Source organism: Pseudoliparis swirei, chromosome 5 (assembly GCF_029220125.1).
Source record: "Pseudoliparis swirei isolate HS2019 ecotype Mariana Trench chromosome 5, NWPU_hadal_v1, whole genome shotgun sequence".
NCBI classification, from domain to species: domain Eukaryota; kingdom Metazoa; phylum Chordata; class Actinopteri; order Perciformes; family Liparidae; genus Pseudoliparis; species Pseudoliparis swirei.
In genome coordinates this window covers 4,593,655-4,610,956 of record NC_079392.1, presented here as the reverse complement: position 1 = coordinate 4,610,956, position 17,302 = coordinate 4,593,655, and the positions used below count along the sequence as shown (strand labels likewise).

General features: G+C 40.8%; 1 protein-coding gene across 1 annotated transcript; it reads right to left on the bottom strand.

The window, feature by feature from the left end:
• Nucleotides 1-477: 477 nt before the first annotated feature.
• Nucleotides 478-16,244, bottom strand: LOC130194419 (transmembrane protein 125). The gene is made up of 3 exons (XM_056415441.1): nt 16,088-16,244; nt 7,933-9,171; nt 478-3,187 (listed from the first exon to the last, which is right to left on the bottom strand). Exon 3 carries the CDS (start codon nt 2,495-2,497, stop codon nt 1,814-1,816), a length of 684 nt encoding a protein of 227 aa, XP_056271416.1. The 5' UTR covers nt 2,498-3,187; nt 7,933-9,171; nt 16,088-16,244; the 3' UTR covers nt 478-1,813.
• Between the last annotated feature and the right edge of the window lie 1,058 nt (nt 16,245-17,302).

Sequence of the window (17,302 nt, the reverse complement as noted above, 5' to 3'; positions counted from 1 at the left end):
AGCCTCATGCATCAATTAAAAAGTTTTAAAAGTGTAAATCACGAGTTATATTTAGAGTTTGCCGACATGGATTGATGAGAGTAATACGAATAAGAGCTAAGAGGCTCAGGAGAAGTCATTGGAACTGAAGCCATTTGCGATCCTCCGTTACTGCAGTATTAATATCAAAAAATGCATTCAAGGTTTGAGGAAAACAAGATTAATACTGTGTTAATGCACACAAAAACCTAAGTAATCCGTAGATTCTTCAGTGCTGTAATCATTCTTCAACAATCCTATTGTCTGGTGTCATGTGTTCACAAACAGAGCAATGTGACTGCATGCATGATGAGAAATTAATATGTTTGCAGAGGAAAGAAATGAGATCACAGAGAGACATTCGTTCCAATTAGCTGGAGTTTAGCTTCACTGAGCTATTGAGCATCCTCAAATCCCTCAAATGTGACAGAGGGCATAAATCATAAAGATTAAAAAAGATTATCATTTTAATATTTATTGAAGTTGTCTCATCTATCACTCATTCACTCATTCTGCAGCCTTGAAGCTGTTCTACCTGACAACGACGACACACAGAAAAATAACGGTTCTTAAATGGTTCTTTAAAAGGCTTTGTGGTTCTACGAAGAACCATCACCTCCTGAAGAACCACTCTTTCGTTTGAGGCACCATTATAGGTTATTTAAGGAAATGGTTCTTTAAAGAACCCTGGTTTGAAAGGTTCTTTGTGGAACCAGAAAAGGTGCCTTAAAGAACCATTTTTTAAGGTTCTTTGAGTCATCTTTATAGGTTCTTTGAAGAACTCTTTAAGGAAATGGTTCTTTAAAGAACCCTGGTTTGAAAGGCTCTTTGTGGAACCAGAAAAGGTGCCTTAAAGAATACTTTTTTAAAGGTTCTTTGAGACATCTTTATAGGTTCTTTGAAGAACTCCTTAAGCAAATGGTTCTAACCATGGTTTGAAAGGTTCTTTGTGGAACCAGAAACGGTTCCTTGAAGAACCATTTTTTGAAGGTTCTTTGAGACACCTTTATAGGTTCTTTGGAGAACTATTTAAGGAAATGGTTCTTTAAAGAACCCTGGTTTGAAAGGTTCTTTGTGGAACCAGAAATGGTTCTTCTATCTATGGCATCTCTCTGAAGAACGATTTTTTGTTCCAGATGCCACCTTCATTTCTCTGTGTGTATTAATAACAGATCATAAATGTGTGACAGTCCAATATGAAGATGATCCCTCGACTCGTTCTCTCGTGTTGAACTTGTGTTTCCGTCTCTTCTTCTGTGGTATGAACACCAATGTGTAGAAGAGCTTTACATAAACCAAATGACCATTTTATTGGATGCTCTGCTCACACCACAGGCCTTTCTGTTGCTGCACCAATCCGATAACGATATTTGCTTTTCAATTCTGAATATCCTTAAATACCACTTGAGTATGAACTTCTTCCAAACTTATTTTTCACAGGCAACAAACAAGTTAGCATGTGTCTAATGTGAATGGCAAGATACATTAGCCTAATAATAATAAGAGTTACAGAACTTGAATAAAAGGCCATTCGTGTGGAAAATAAATGCCGCAGCGTCAGGAATTAATAACCGATAATAATAAATGAAAAGTAAATTGGGACATTTTCCTCACAGCCATGTTCACTGTTCAACCTCCTTTCACCCTGGCTGTGAGACAAGAAAACATTTCAAAATCAGATAATTTTCTCACAAAGCTGAAGCATGAATGGTTTGAATCTTGTTTTTTATCGTTATTCTTGTAATATGATTCAGTTGAGTCTTAAATGTTCTCGCAGTCTTCATGTGGTCACGTCTCATATGAGATTAGCCAGGCTGGAGTTCGTCTCTCGGCGAGCCTGCCGGTCCATGTGTCCAGAAACGGTGAAGATGCTCAAAACCCGGTCCATCAACCTTCGCCCGTGCCTCGTCCTCTCGAGCAGGACGACCACGACGGAGTATATCCCGACACCCGCGACCGCGGCCCCGCCTCCGGCGAGCAAAACCACTCCAGAAATATACATGTCATTGAGGGCTTGGCCGGGCTTCGGCATGTGGTTGGCCAGCGCCAGGCGGAGCAGAACCCCTCCGCAAATCACCAGCGACAACCCCGTGATCAAAACCACGAGCAGGTCGGATAAACCGCCGCTTTTCAACACGTTGATCTGCCGCCGGCTGCGAACGCAATTCATGTCCTGCACGGCCGAGCTGAGCAGTTGTTTGAGCAGGACCCCCAAGGCCAGCAGGCAGAGGGTGGTCCCTACGCCCAGCCGCCATTCGCTCGAGACGCTGGTGGTGGTGGAGAGAAGGCCGACCCCGCCCAGTCCGCAGCCCAGGATCAGGAGCACGGCCACGCAGTAGCAGAGCAGAGACTTCCCGGGATCTCTGAACCACCACAGCTCCACGTGTTCCTCCAGGATGCTGTGCTGAATGCGTCGCGGGTCCGCCGGCTCGGAGCCCCAAGGACTCCTCAAGGGAGCGACGTTTTCCAGTTCGGGCATCCTGATGCCACTACCGGCCTGCCGAATGAGGTCGCCAGAACCACCACGGAGAAGAGAGGATCACCCCAGAACAATGCTGTCAGTTCTTATGTCGTCCAACAACAGCCACCAGGGAGAAGAGAGGATCACCCCAGAACAATCCTGTCAGTTCTTATGTCGTCCAACAACAGCCACCACAAAGAAGAGAGGATCACCCCAGAACAATCCTGTCAGTTCTTATGTCGTCCAACAACAGCCACCAGGGAGAAGAGAGGATCACCCCAGAACAATCCTTTCAGTTCTTATGTCGTCCAACAACAGCCACCAGGGAGAAGAGAGGATCACCCCAGAACAGTCCTGTCAGTTCTTATGTCGCCCACTAACAGCCACCACGAATGTGCCAGGAACCAAATCACACAAGTTTTACAATCCTGTGTTGTACCCTGACAACGGTGGACGGAGTTGGTGGCATATGTAGTGTATTGTACTTTTTGGGGGGGTATCAGTCCTTGTCTGTATTCAAAGGTTCCACAACATCAGTTTAGGTCTCTTGGTCCTGTGTGAATGGAAATCCGTACAGCTGGCACACTAAATGGATCCAGAAGTGGATCCGGATCCTCCCGACAGCTTCGACATCCAAAGTCCAGAGAATCCAATCATCCGCGGAATTTCCAGTCTGTTTTTTTTTCTTCGCAGGCCGGCAGCAGTCACCTGAAGAAGACAGATGTAGAGGCGTCAGGGCTTGTGCAGCAGTGTGTGATTCCATTTGCCACATACACACAGTTCACTGCAGTTTTATTTGCTCATTGGTGACACGGGTAGTGTTGTAAAGTTGCTAGTACACAAGCGATAGGTTGATTAGCTCTGCACTACATATATAATGTATTCACATTTTACTATGAAATGTAACAGTATCTCGTATAACTTACTTTTAATGGTTTTTATTACTTACTTTTAAAGAACCATTTCCTGAAAGAGTTCTTCAAAGAACATATAATGGTGTCTCAAAAGAAAGAATGGTTCTTCAGCAGGTGATGGTTCTTCGTAGAACCCCAAAGCCTTTTGAAGAACCATTTAAGAACCATTATTTTCACGCTAAGGTGCCCTGAACAAACCCAGTGGATGCACTTTGCCACCACAACTGGTTAATTTAAACCGCTGGACGTTATCACACACAGGATGTTTATCTGTTGAAGTTACGAGTTGAACTTTGACATGTTCAGAACAAACAGATGTTACACCTACATTTCTTTATTCGAAGAGCACACGAATGGTCCGAACAAATTGGGTTCAAAGTCCACATTTGAGCACTTGTGTAAAACCAGTCTTTGTGTACCTTGACGTAACTGAAACTGTCGAGTTAAGCAACCGTTAACCTGCGTGTTGAGCTGGGTCTAGGTATGAGGACTGGGAAACCAGCGTATGTACACACAGAAAAATGAAGGTGCCATCTGGAACCGAACATTGTTCTTCAGTGTTGCCATAGAAGAACCATTGTTGGTTCCACAAAGAACCTTTCAAACCAGGGTTCTTTAAAAACCATTACCTTCAATAGTTCTTCAAATAACCTTTAGTTTTTTGAAGAACTATTTAAGGAAAGGGTTCTTTAAAGAACCCTGGTTTGAAAGGTTCTTTGTGGAACCAGAAATGGTGCCTTAAAGAACCAATTTTTGAAGGTTCTTTGAGACACCTTTATAGGTTCTTTGAAGAACTATTTAAGGAAATGGTTCTTTAAAGAACCCTGGTTCTTTGTGGAACTAAAAATGGTTCTTCCATGGCATCACTCTAAAGAACCATTTCCGGTTCCAGATGGCACCTTCATGTTTCTGTGTGTATTGGGCATCCATCTGACCTCAGCCAACAGTACCATTCAGCTTCATGTCGAAGAACCTTTCAAAAACTATTTCTTTGTGTCTCTTTTCAGTTTGTAAAATGGATTTAAATCCATCACGCCAAAACTAAGTGTGCTGACACTGGCCACCTTTTCCTATCTCCCATTATTACGATGCTAATGTGTAACTACAGAGGTGGCAGGGATAAAACAAGCATCAGCTGCTGATAGAACAAACAATGCCCATCCACACGCAATTAAACAGAATCAAACAGCTAATGCAAAACAAATTTTCATTTTTGGTTCCCTCATCCTCCCAAACACACTCCCACACTAGCTCACCCTACAAATCTCATTGATATCTAAAGCCATCTAAAGTGCATAATTTCTCTCTGATATGTGCATATTCTGTACTGAACTGTAATGTTTGTATGTTTTAATAAGTATCTGCTCAAAGATCATTATACCTGCAAACCTTATTATTCTCAAATATGTTGCAGTCTCAAACCTCACCTCGGCATATTTGATCTCGACCGTAGTTTGTAACCTCATCTCACCCTGATAACACAATCATGTAAACATATACAGTACACACACACACACACACACACACACACACATCCTCAAGGTCATGGCTTCCGACAGCTCGTCTTTTCAAACCCGTCAACGGCTTTATTTCTATTAAAGTCAACCATGCTGACAGGAGCTACAGCGTGTCCTCGCCCACTGTGGATGTCGCTTAACACAACCGGCGATCTACAAGATAAAAATGGAGACGTCAATCTGAACAAGCGGAACACGATCTCACATTTAAACTAGAATAGCTTTTTTTTTTTTTTACCTTTGACCCCCTTTGAGAAAGCAGTTGTTGTGGCGACGGAGAAGTAAATAAAGACTATAAAGTAAATGCAAGGTAACACGTATTATTAGCTCGGAGAAGTATTGCCTCGTGCTGAGGGGGAGCGCTAACAACGTGACACGGTGAGACACGAGGTGCATAGATATACACACAGGGTGTGAAATAAAGAGAGAGGTAATTACAGCAGAGAAGGAAAGGTGCTTATTGGCAACATGCTGTTCTGGAAGCTTTTCACATCCTGTATCTGATGGATGATAGCATGTGTGTGTGTGTATGTGTGTAATGAACAGTATAAGGTGAAGTACATGTGTGTGCGTTGGCATGTGTGTTAATTCTCTTATGATGCGCAAGTCCATATTTCACACAGAAAGACAGAGATGAAGGTGTATTTGTGTGCGTGTGTGTGTCTGTGTGTGTGTGTGCGCACGTGTTTGTTGAGTCACTAATTAATCCCAGCTGGTTTGAGCTCACTGTCACTGGCAGGTTGCACCACAGAAATAACCCAGTAATTGAGGTGTGTGTGTGTGTGTGTCTGTGTTTGTTTTCTGTGTTCCAAGTTGAGTTGCCAAAGGTGTTAAGGTGACAAAAACAATATAGATGTGATACTCCACCACCACTATCCCCTCTTGTGTCTTATTAAAGGTTTCGAAAAAATACCAACACTCTTCGTACGGTTTATGACGGATTAATTTCTGTTTCATTCGATAGCTCGACTGAAGTAAAGCAGAGACGCGAGGTGATGGAGTGAGAGGCGACGGCACGCTACAAAGATCATGAGATGAAATCGAAGTCTTAACGACGCGAGTATATCTCACTCCACGGTGTGCCTCTCACTCTGCTCCCTATAGAAACAAACACACACACACTAAACTGCTGGACTGTGTCTGCCTTTTCCTTTTTTATCACTTATATGACCTCTAGGCTCATATGAAGTAGACAACAAACTATTTTCACAAGTCCTCATGACTTTTGTATTTATTTTTTAGATATCACAGCATTCTGGTCGACTGGAATTGAAGTCGCTAAAGGCCCCTTTTCCACGGTGTGATTTTTATAGGAGAGAAACTAGTTGTGAATCCAAAATGGCGGCCTCCGAGAAACTTAGGAGCTAACGGAAAAAAGAGGACTTAAACAAAAAGGAAGTTGGTGGTATTCTGGCTAAGATGGACACCTTGAGGAGCTGTAAATTATGGAGGACAGAAAATGAATTAAGTTTTAAATAAATAGATGAATAAAGACATGAATGAATTAATAAATGCTTAAATAAATGCTTAAATTAATAAATGCTTAAATAAATGCTCAAATAAATAAATACAGGAATAAATAAATGCGTAAATAAATATTTAAATAAATACAGGAATAAATAAAAAAGTGCTTACATAAATGTATGAATAAATAAATACAGGAATAAATAAATAAATGCTTAAATATATGTATAAATAAATTCAGGAAGAAATAAACCTAAACAGGACATCATTAAATACATATATTTCTACATTTCTGTATTTCTACATTTATTTATATCTCTATTTATGTGTCCACACACATTTCTTCATTTATTTATACGTGACATTTATGTCTTCTTATATGCAAATGAGCTGGGCGGGCCGATATTTATACATTTATTTAAGCATTTATTTATTTATTCCTGTATTTATTCATGCATTTATTTATTTATACTTAATTCATTTTCTGTCCTCCACAGTAAATGATGCGCAACTGCTCTCTCATATATCATTCTCAAATTGATATTGTACCGCGTGGTAAACCTACACGATCATTGTTGCTGCGCACCCTAAAGGCATCTTTAGATCGAGAGGGAACATTCCAGTCTTCTACACCTGTGAATTAAAAAACTCCCGTACCATACGCTGTGAATTTTCACACTACTCCCACAGTGCTCTTTGCATACCCATTAATACAGATCTACCGATATGCTAATGTTGCACATTGGATGCAAGATTTCTGTTTTCCAACAATAAAAATGAAGAAAAAGAAGAAAATAAACAGCATTACTTATTCTTTTTGGAATAATATGTGAGTTTTGGATTGACAACCCAAACTCAAAGGGAAAACTCCAATGAATTTGACAGTTACTTTGACATTGTACTGTCTAAAGTAACTCCCAGAGGCTGTAGAGATCATTATTACAATGTTTGCTCTTTCTGAATAATGGAACCAGAAATGGTGCCTTAAAGAACCATTTGCTAAGGTGCTTTGAAACACCTTTATAGGTTCTTTAAAGAACTATTTAAGGAAATGGTTCTTTCAAGAACCCTGGTTTGCAAGGTTCTTTGTAGAACCGTTTCTGGTGCCTTAAAGAACCATTTTTTAAGGTTCTTTGAGACACCTTTATACATCATTTGAAGAACTCCTTAAGGAAACGGTTCTTTCAAGAACACTGGTTTGAAAGGTTCTTTGTGGAACCAGAAATGGTTCTTCTATGACATCACTCTGAGGAACCATTTTCTAAAGTAACTCCCAGAGGCTGTAGAGATCATTATCACAATTCCTGCTCTTTCTGAATGAATGCTTTTCTTTTAGTTGACAGGAATAATGTGTGTGTGCTGGTGCTCAGCCCTGCAGTCGAAAACTAAAATGACCGAAGACACGCAACCGGTCCAAATCTTTCGTTGTTATGCTAACGTGTTGAGAGTAATCACGGGGGAAAAAAATCTAAGATTCATTCTCATTTAGTTTCTGCCTCCTTTAGGTTTCCAGTCTGCAAGTTCACCAGAGGGGCTTATTGAGTAAATACACAATTACCTGGGAAGCATTGGGACTCCGGTATTCCCCCTTCTGTTATGTCGGCCTGCTGAAATCCTTCCACTGGCCTTTTAGTGTCTCATTGTATTGCTGATGCGTGGTTCTTTGAAGAAAAAAAGTGTATTGTATGGCATCATATACTAATGCCGGTCAGCAGAACACGCTTAGAAGTCGGCAACAACATCCAGAATCTTGCTTATGGAAACTGAAAACGCCTTGACACAAAGTCAATGGTGGTGACGAGTAAGCAAAGGTATGCATGAGCACCCCAAGGACGCTCTAATTGGAGTCCCACGTGCATCTCCTCATTGCTCTCATGGAATTGCTTCTTCTGCTTTATTCCAAGTGTGGGAAGCAGAAAAAATTGTCATATGGAAAAGAAAAGTGTGAAACTTGAAAAACAACTTCGACTGAGGAGTGGTGGGCTTCTTTTTTATTTTGGGAGCTGTCTTCTTGTGGTTTCCTGTTTCTTTGAAATCACCGTTGCTATATTTAGGATGTCGCCAATGTTTACATCTTCCGTCCACACGAACATGGAGCCGGTTGTTGTCTCGGGCCAAATAATCAAACGAACAATATGTCAGGCCACAATTTGGGGGTGCTTTTTAAATTCCTGCTGCGAAGGGTTGAGCTGAAGGGAAGTCCACGGGAGACTGGGCGATGTGTTGCCGTGGCTCTTCCTCTCTTCTTCCTGTCTCCCCCCCCCTGTCCTACTAGTCAGGCGTTGATTCTCTTGGCGTCCCCGCGGGCCAGGAGAGGGGTCAGGGTTGGCTCCATCTGTCTATGTGATGGCCGTTGGTGCCAAGCGCCGCCACAGGGGCTGGAGGGAGAGGAAAGAAGAAGGCTTGTGTGGAGCGGGAGGGTAACGGATGTTTCTGAGCTGTCATCTGGGGACTCCGATGGGACAGAGGCTCAGGCTGAAGCTTGGGGGGGGGGCTGGAGAGAGGAAAGGGGGTGAGGGAGAGTGATAGGGATAAGTGGTTTAGAGGTGAGGAGACAGGCTTGGGTGACAGCGATGGTGCTGATACTTCCCTCCGGTTCGTGGGTTTGCAAAATCGGGGGTTGGCAATGAGAAATTATGCTGAATGGGCCCTTTTTTCTCCAGACTTCTCTTCTCTACAATCACAATGGACAGCGAGGGGCACCCAGCGGAGGCTCGCTGTGTCCGGAAACAGAGAGGAGACAATGGCCGAGTCAGTGTCACCGTCCCCGCCGTGTCAAGGATCACGAGGGGAAAACCTAAGACAGAAAGAGAGAAAGGAAGAGATTTACATCAGCGGCACAGTCTGTCCTGTAAACTCAACGATGTGCACACGGAGAAACAATGGTTCTTAAAAAGGCTGTGTGGTTCTACGAAGAACGTTCAACTACTGAAGAACCATTCTTTCTTTTGAGGCACCATTCTTTGAAGAACTCGATAGATAAGATAAGATAATCCTTTATTAGTCCTAAAAGGAAATGGTTCTTTCAAGAACCCTGGTTTGAAAGGTTCTTTGTGGAACCAGAAATGGTGCCTTGAAGAACCATTTTCTGAAGGTTCTCTGAGACACCTTTATAGGTTCTTTGAAGATCTCTTTAAGGAAATGGTTCTTTAAAGAACCCTGGTTTGAAAGGTTCTTTGTGGAACCAGAAATGGTGCCTTGAAGAACCATTTTCTGAAGGTTCTTTGAGACACCTTTATAGGTTCTTTGAAGATCTCTTTAAGGAAATGGTTCTTTAAAGAACCCTGGTTTGAAAGGTTCTTTGTAGCACCAGATATGGTGCCTCGAAGAACCATTTTTTGAAGGTTCTTTGAGACACCTTTATAGGTTATTTGAAGAACTCTTTTAGGTTCTTTAAAGAACCCATGTTTGAAAGGTTCTTTGTGAAACCATAAATGGTGCTTTAAAGAACCATTTTTAAGGTTCTTTGAGACACTATTATAGGTTCTTTGAAGAACTCTTTAAGGAAATGGTTATTTAAAGAACCCTGATTTGAAAGGTTCTTTGTGGAACCAAAAATGGTTCTTCTTTGAGGAACCATTTTCGGTTCTAGATGGCACCTTCATTTTTCTGTGTCGGAGGTTGACGTTTCGAGTGAAATGTATCTGCGATAATTGACAATCGGAAGAAGTTTTTCCTCTCCAGACGGATTATAATCACGTCGGTTGTCCTCTGACTAACTGTATCAAGCACCATCGTCTCGTTACAAAAATACTTTATGACCAAATTGAAACTAATGACCTTCCCATCAGCCTCGGCTGTATTTCGTGATTGGCGTTAAGCGAATGATAGCATGTTTAACAAGCTAAACTCGCATCATACCTGCACCAGCATTGTCATTGTGAGCATGTTGGCATGCTGCACACGAGCTCGGAGGTATCCCTCCTAACCGTAACGGTCGTTCACATTTCCGAAGACCCCGTCCTGTTTCAATTCTCCCTCTAACTTCTGGTTCCTCTCAGTTATATTCTCCCATTAAATTCCACCCTTCCTGATCGAGCTCATTTCTCAGTTTATGGCACAGCATCACCCCAAAACAGCATAACCAGCCAAGACTTGCCCCCCTTCTGACAAGGTATCCACACAGAAACAGGCCCACGCTCACCTCTATCACACCTTCCTTATCTCACCAGCCTTTCACACCTTCTTTACTGTGTTCTACCTCCTCTCCTCCTCTGTCTCGCCACCAATTATCCTGTATCCGCTAACTTATTATCTCTACGCTGTCCGCTCGGGCATTGTTGGTGCCGGAGAGAGAGCGATGTGAGCATAGGGTCAGGGGGATTACTTGTCTTTGCCACAGATTGTTTTCTCAGAGAACATGTGGTGTCATTAACCCCCTCACCCTCTCTTGTGTCTACTCCCCATCATTCCCAGCAATAGAAATCCACATTTTCATCTCCCTATAAAAGCAATTCCGTATTGCTAACCCTCTGGGATCTGTGGTCATTTTCTCGATTTTACACAATTTCTTAAATTCACCTTTTAAAGGCTCTTGCATATGACACATACCCATGTGTTTTACATGAAAAATTCCAGAACAATCTCAGCTCTCTATACAGCAAGGGACAATTGTCCTAAGGCACAAGTGTAAATAGATAATATGGCCCTAAAGCTGAATATGTCACGTTCGATTTTTTTTAATTCTTCATTTCTCTTGTGAAAACATGCCTTTACTCATGTGGGTGAACTGTTTTGGTGTGAAATTGGTTTACCAAAGGTCTTGCGTTCACAAAAGCAGTAAAATATATATATAAAATGGTGGATACATGTAAATAAATGAATAAAACCCAAAATAATTGTCTGTGGTGTCTACTCCCCATCATTCCCAGCAATAGAAATCCACATAACCTATAAAAGCTATTCAGTATTATTAAAGAAACTTTTCCTCAGAAGGACAACTCCCAGACTGGACAGCGCCATTGGTAAGCGACCTGTCAATCAGAAGGTAGACCCGCCTTCCCCTGCTCTAATGACTATTTTACTCTAAATGGGGGCATACATTACAAAATGAACATACATCCGTATGTAAGAAGACTTGAAACAAAAATGGAGGCCATAATTAATGTTCAGCATGTTTACTTAGGAAATAAATCCATTGAGAAGTAGAGTCATTTTCTCATTTAATTCTATACAATCACTTTTTATTTTTTTGCAACCACAGGAGTCTCCCCCTGCTGGCCAATAGTTATAAAGTATTTCTGCATTGGCTTTACTTTTCAGACGTGGAGGTTGCCTCCTGCTCCCAAAAATAAACACACATTAACAATATAGACCTAGATAAACAAAACATTATTCATGAAAGTGTGCAGCAGGCATTTTTAATAGGTTATATGACATTTCCCCTTTTATTTAATTGATCTTCCTCCTCTTAGTAGTGGTGCACACACTGCTGTTGACCACATTGTAGCCCAGCCCCGTCTAGTTCAGTTTAGCATGCAGGCTTTGAGTCACATTCAGCCTCTTTAAGGTGGCTGGAGCCAAATGGGGCTGTTTATGAGACTGGGCCCAACTCAAAATGGCTTGAATGTCTGCTTCCTTCAAATAGTCTCCATTACCAAACTATACAGTAAGGAAATGCTGAATGTGTACATGATACCTAAACTGTGTCGGTCCTTGACGGAGGAGTGATTTTTGATGATGAGAAAAGAGAAAAACCTCTGAGCAGCCAATTGTTCTCTTGTGTCGCGCACGGCTGCAATATTAAAACGCTAATCAAATCACCAATTAACATGCCGGTCCCCTTCTGCTTCAATCCTGCTGACGATGCCTTCTTTCTTTTTTTTAGGCCCTTTTTTTTTGCCCTCCTCCCTTCCTCCTCTTGCGGGTTCAGAGGTGATTTTCAGCATATTGTAATTTGATGTCGGCTGTATACGGGTAATGATCGTAATGAATACGATGGCTGGCTCAATGTCTGGCTGTCTATCTTATGTGTTGACCGCTCGTCTCTTTACTGCAGCAGCACCTTACACGCAGAACAATAATGGTTCTTAAAAGGTTCTTGATAGGTTATTTGAACAACTATTTAACCCTTGTGTTGCCTTAGGGTCATTTTGACCCGAATCAATATTACACCCTCCCCCCGCTTTTTTTTAATTTGACCCACAAAATGTAATGTAGTTTTTTGTTCTTCTCTAGTCAACACAAAAAATAACACACTTACACTTAAAAAACTTTATTAATTATAAATTAAATAATTTTTTTTTTTTTTTAATTGTTGGCGTCAAATAAAAGGAAAAGGTAAAATATGTTAGTAAAAGGTAACAAGAGGAGGTGAAACATTGAATTGGAAAAAATGACCAAAAGGAGGGAGGGTGTAATATTGATTCGGGTCAAAATGACCCGAAGGCAACACAAGGGTTAAGGAAGTGGTTCTTTAAAGAACCCTGGTGTGAAAGGTTATTTGTGGAACAAGAAATGGTGCCTTAAAGAACCATTTTTTAAGGTTCTTTGAGACACCTTCATAGGTTCTTAGAAGAACTATTTAGAAATGGTTCTTTTTAGGAACCCTGGTTTGAAAGGTTCTTTGTGGAACAAGAAATGGTGCCTTAAAGAACCCTTTTTTAAGGTTCTTTGATACACCTTCATAGGTTATTTGAAGGACTCTTTCAGGAAATGGTTCTTCAAAGAACCCTGGTGTGAAAGGTTCTTTGTGGAACCAAAAATGTGGCCTTAAATAACCATTTTTTAAGGTTCTTTGTGGAACCAAATATGGTTCACTCTAAAGATGGTGAAATATATTTTCTAAATTCTTAATTGACTGGATTGCCATGAATGTGTATTATGTATGTTACCTGAAAAGATGATTTGTGATCCATTTTTTTTTTACTTTTGGGAATTGTGAACTTTTAATGAGAAGACTGTAGACCACGCTCATGTCCATACGATGTAGTCAGCAGCTGCTTAGCATAAACACAGGAAACAAGGGGGAACCGTGAGCTCGGCTCAGTCCATAAGGTGACAGAATCTGCCCACCAGCACATCTGAAGCTCACTAATTAACACTTTAGCTGCAAATTAAATCCCTTGTTTTACATGAGAGTTATGTGCTTGGACCTGGAACTTCCAGGTTGCCTAGCAACTAGCCTCGGCTAATAAATAGTCCAGCCAAATACCTGCAAGAGAACCTCAGGACTTTATTCAAGGTACAGCTCTACTTTGTGATTACTGCTAATGAGCAAATGTCAAGGATGCTCACAAGCAAAACTATGATCACAAACATGGTAATATTAATATTAAACATTGGTTGTGTTGAATTGATGACACCTATAGCTGGAGACGTTGTATACCGAGAGACGGAGGTGGACAATCGGTACAGCTGCTATTGAAAACACACTGCATGCCTACTACTGCTATTACTACCTGATTATTCATCTAATACAGGTAATAATGTGTCATTTAAAAACATAAAAACATAAAAACAGCATTAACCACTTGATATTCACTCCTTGACATGTTCCATCCCTTTTGTAGCCATCTGATCTGTCTTTGTATAAATTACTGCACAATATACATCCAAGTACTCGACTGCACTTTATTAATTTCTTTATTATTCTGCTTGTACTATTTTTGAAACTGTTTGTTTCACGTCATGTTTTTGCATGTTTGTGTGTTTTAAATGTCGTCGTTTCTGTTGACATCGGGAAGATTAGCGGCCGCTAAGGCGTTAGCTAACGGGGGATCCGGTTAATAATCTAATAAACAAACACGACACGCCTGACTCTGTTTCTGCTGACTGAAACTAAACGCCTCTCGGGATATTTAAGATTCTGTCCTACTGTCTGCTCTACTCTTTGTCCGGCATCCACGTCACACACACACACACACACACACACACACCTCTCATATAACTCCTTTCCTTTGCACCGTCACACACACACACACTCCCCAACTAAATTTGTTTCCCCTCCTGTTCTTTCATCCGGCGCTGTGCGTTGACTCCGGGCTCTTTTCTTATGAGATCTATCACATGTGGTTTTTTAGCCTGTCTTGTTTTTTAAGCCTTCAATTATCTGGAAAGTATTGAGTCTAACATATAACAGTGTGTAAAGCCACTTCAGATGCCTTGTCATGATTTATCTTTTGTCTTTAGATTAGTTACAATATATCTTTATGAGCAAATTGGCACAGGGGGTCAAGCATGGAAGGCGTATTGATCCACTTCCATGGCAATAACTTCAGGAGAGCATTGGCACCACGCCCTCTCTTTGTGGTTTACGAGCGACCCACAGCGGAGGAAACGTGAGCTGAGAGGACAGTATCACACAGAAACATGGAGGTGCCACCTGGGAACCGAAAAATGGTTCTTCAGAGTTACGCCATAGAAGAACCATTTTTGGTTCCACAAAGAACCTTTCAAACCAGGGTTCTTTAAAGAATCATTTGCTTAAAGAGTTCTTCAAAGAACCTATAAAGGAGTCTCAAAGAACCTTACAAAAATGTTGCTTTAAGGCACCATTTCTGTTTCCACAAAATACCTTTCAAACCAGGGTTCTTTAAAGAACCATTTCCTTAAATAGTTCTTCAAATAACCTATAAAGGTGTCTCAAAGAACCTTAAAAATGGTTCTTTGAGGCACAATGTCTGGTTCCACAGAGAACCTTTCAAACCAGGGTTCTTTAAAGAACCATTTCCTTAACTAGTTCTTCAAATAACCTACAAAGGTGCCTCAAACAAAAGACTGCTTCTTCAGTAGGTGATGGTTCTTCATAGAAACACAAAGCCTTATAGAGAACCATTTAAGAACCATAGTGACGTGACGTAATGTGACGTTCAACAGTGCTATACACACTGTTATGTGCGTCTGATAACTGTTGGCCATCCTGCTGGTGCGAAGGTCAGGGTGTGACACAATGTCAACAGGTTCTACTTCCTTGTTTTTATCGTGGGTACAATTGTCGACTCATTCGTGGGTTCAGGAAAGTCCAGAACACACAATTGTTATATTGTTATATTGCCGCTATTAAGCGAAAGTTTCATCGACCGGAGGTTAATGCTTCTGAATATATATTATTGTCTGCTAATTCACTCATTAATTATACTTTATTATCCAGTTGCAGGTTAGAATATTACAGTGATTGGTGAATAAAATATGGATTTTTTTGGACAATGTAATATCAATATCTGTTGGAGGTTTTTCGTCTCAAAACTTTGGATGAATTTGAATACGTGTGTGAAGTTTGAGGTATTAAGACATTGATAAAAAAGTTACAAAAACACAAATAATAAAACATGACAAAATAAATATAATTTAAACATCAGTCAATTGCAGATTACATTTATTAAATATATAGAAAATTAAATAAACGTTACCATATAGAGAATGTAAAGACTCCAACACATATATGTGCTGTAGATAAACAAATGTATGCTTTTAAGGAACTTTAGTTTTTAGAAATATTCCAGTATGTCTTAATAACGTTTGCATACATGCATATATATATTTTATAGTACAACGTGATCTACGTTCAATAAAAACTCACTATAGGCTCCATGTATATTCTTAGAATGTAATCGGCTCACAGCAATAATATCATAATGTGTATTATTGTTGTTTTCATTGGGGACATACGTCTTAAAATGTTACCCGAAAATGATAAATAAATATAACAATGTATGAAATTAAATGAAAAAAGTTGAAACGGGGCAGTTCCTGTACATCTCTCTGTATCTTACCTGCGCGCGGCCGTCTGGGTATCGTTTTTAAATCCTAATTTCCCACCTCGTGTCCTCCACCGGGTTGACAAATCCCAATCCCGCCAATCATCGTCGCAGATGGCCGCGTGCCTTTCACCCTGTTCGGATTAAAGTGTCCAGGGCAGCGTGATGGAGGAGCTCCGTCTGCTGCCTCCGCTTCGTCTGAAGCCTGCCTCTCTCTCTCTCTCTCTCTCTCTCTCTCTCTCTCTCTCTCTCTCTCTCTCTCTCTCTCTCTCTCTCTCTCTCTCTCTCTCTCTCTCTCTCTCTCTCTCTCTCTCTCTCTCTCTCTCTCTCTCTCTCTCTCTCTCTCTCTCTCTCTCTCTCTCTCTCTCTCTCTCTCTCTCTCTCTCCAGCCGACGGACTTCTCCCCCTCCCTCCCTCCCGGTGTGATGATGCAGGTGTGTCCGCCCGCGACGAGAGAGCCCGGTCTGTGGCATTGTCTCTCTCTCTCTCTCTTTTTTTTTTTTTTTTTTATAAAGCAGAAGTGGTTCCACCCATCCCGTCTCTAAGGAGAGCAAATCAATCACCCCTATCCATCATGCTTGATTGATATATATATTTTTAAACTTATTTAAACAATATCAGTAGCTCTTCTGGAGCTTTTGATTAAAGCATGGGCGTCTTCAGCAGATGGAGGTTATCCCGTTGACATGAGAGTGTAAGATGTTAAAATCTCCTTTTTTTATGCGCTTTATTATCAACTTTATTTGTAATTTTTAAGATTGAAAATGTTAAAATGTGTTGCCTTGAAAACAACATTAGTAGCTCTTCTGGAGCTTTTGATTATCGCATGATCATCTTCAGCAGATTGACATGAAAGAGTAAGATGTTAAATCTTAGATCTACCATGTATAGCTTGAAAAGGTTCTTGATGTTCTACATTGTTCTATGACCATCACAATGTCCTTAACCCCTGCAGATAATGCTAAAAAAAAGGGGTTGTTTCGTCTGACCAAATATACCCAAATGTGTTTGGTTTCCTATCATATGAGACCGAAAAACAGCAAAGCTTCACCACTTGGAGGCTGGAATGAGTAAATACTTTAAAAAAATCAAATATCTCTTCATCTCTCTTTTGTATTCACATATACAGAAAGCATATGTCGTTCTGAAATGTTCCTGTTCATCTGTTGATTCTTGATCATATTTAAAATAGTCCTCTCTTCTTCAGCAGGCTTCCTCTTCCACCACTTC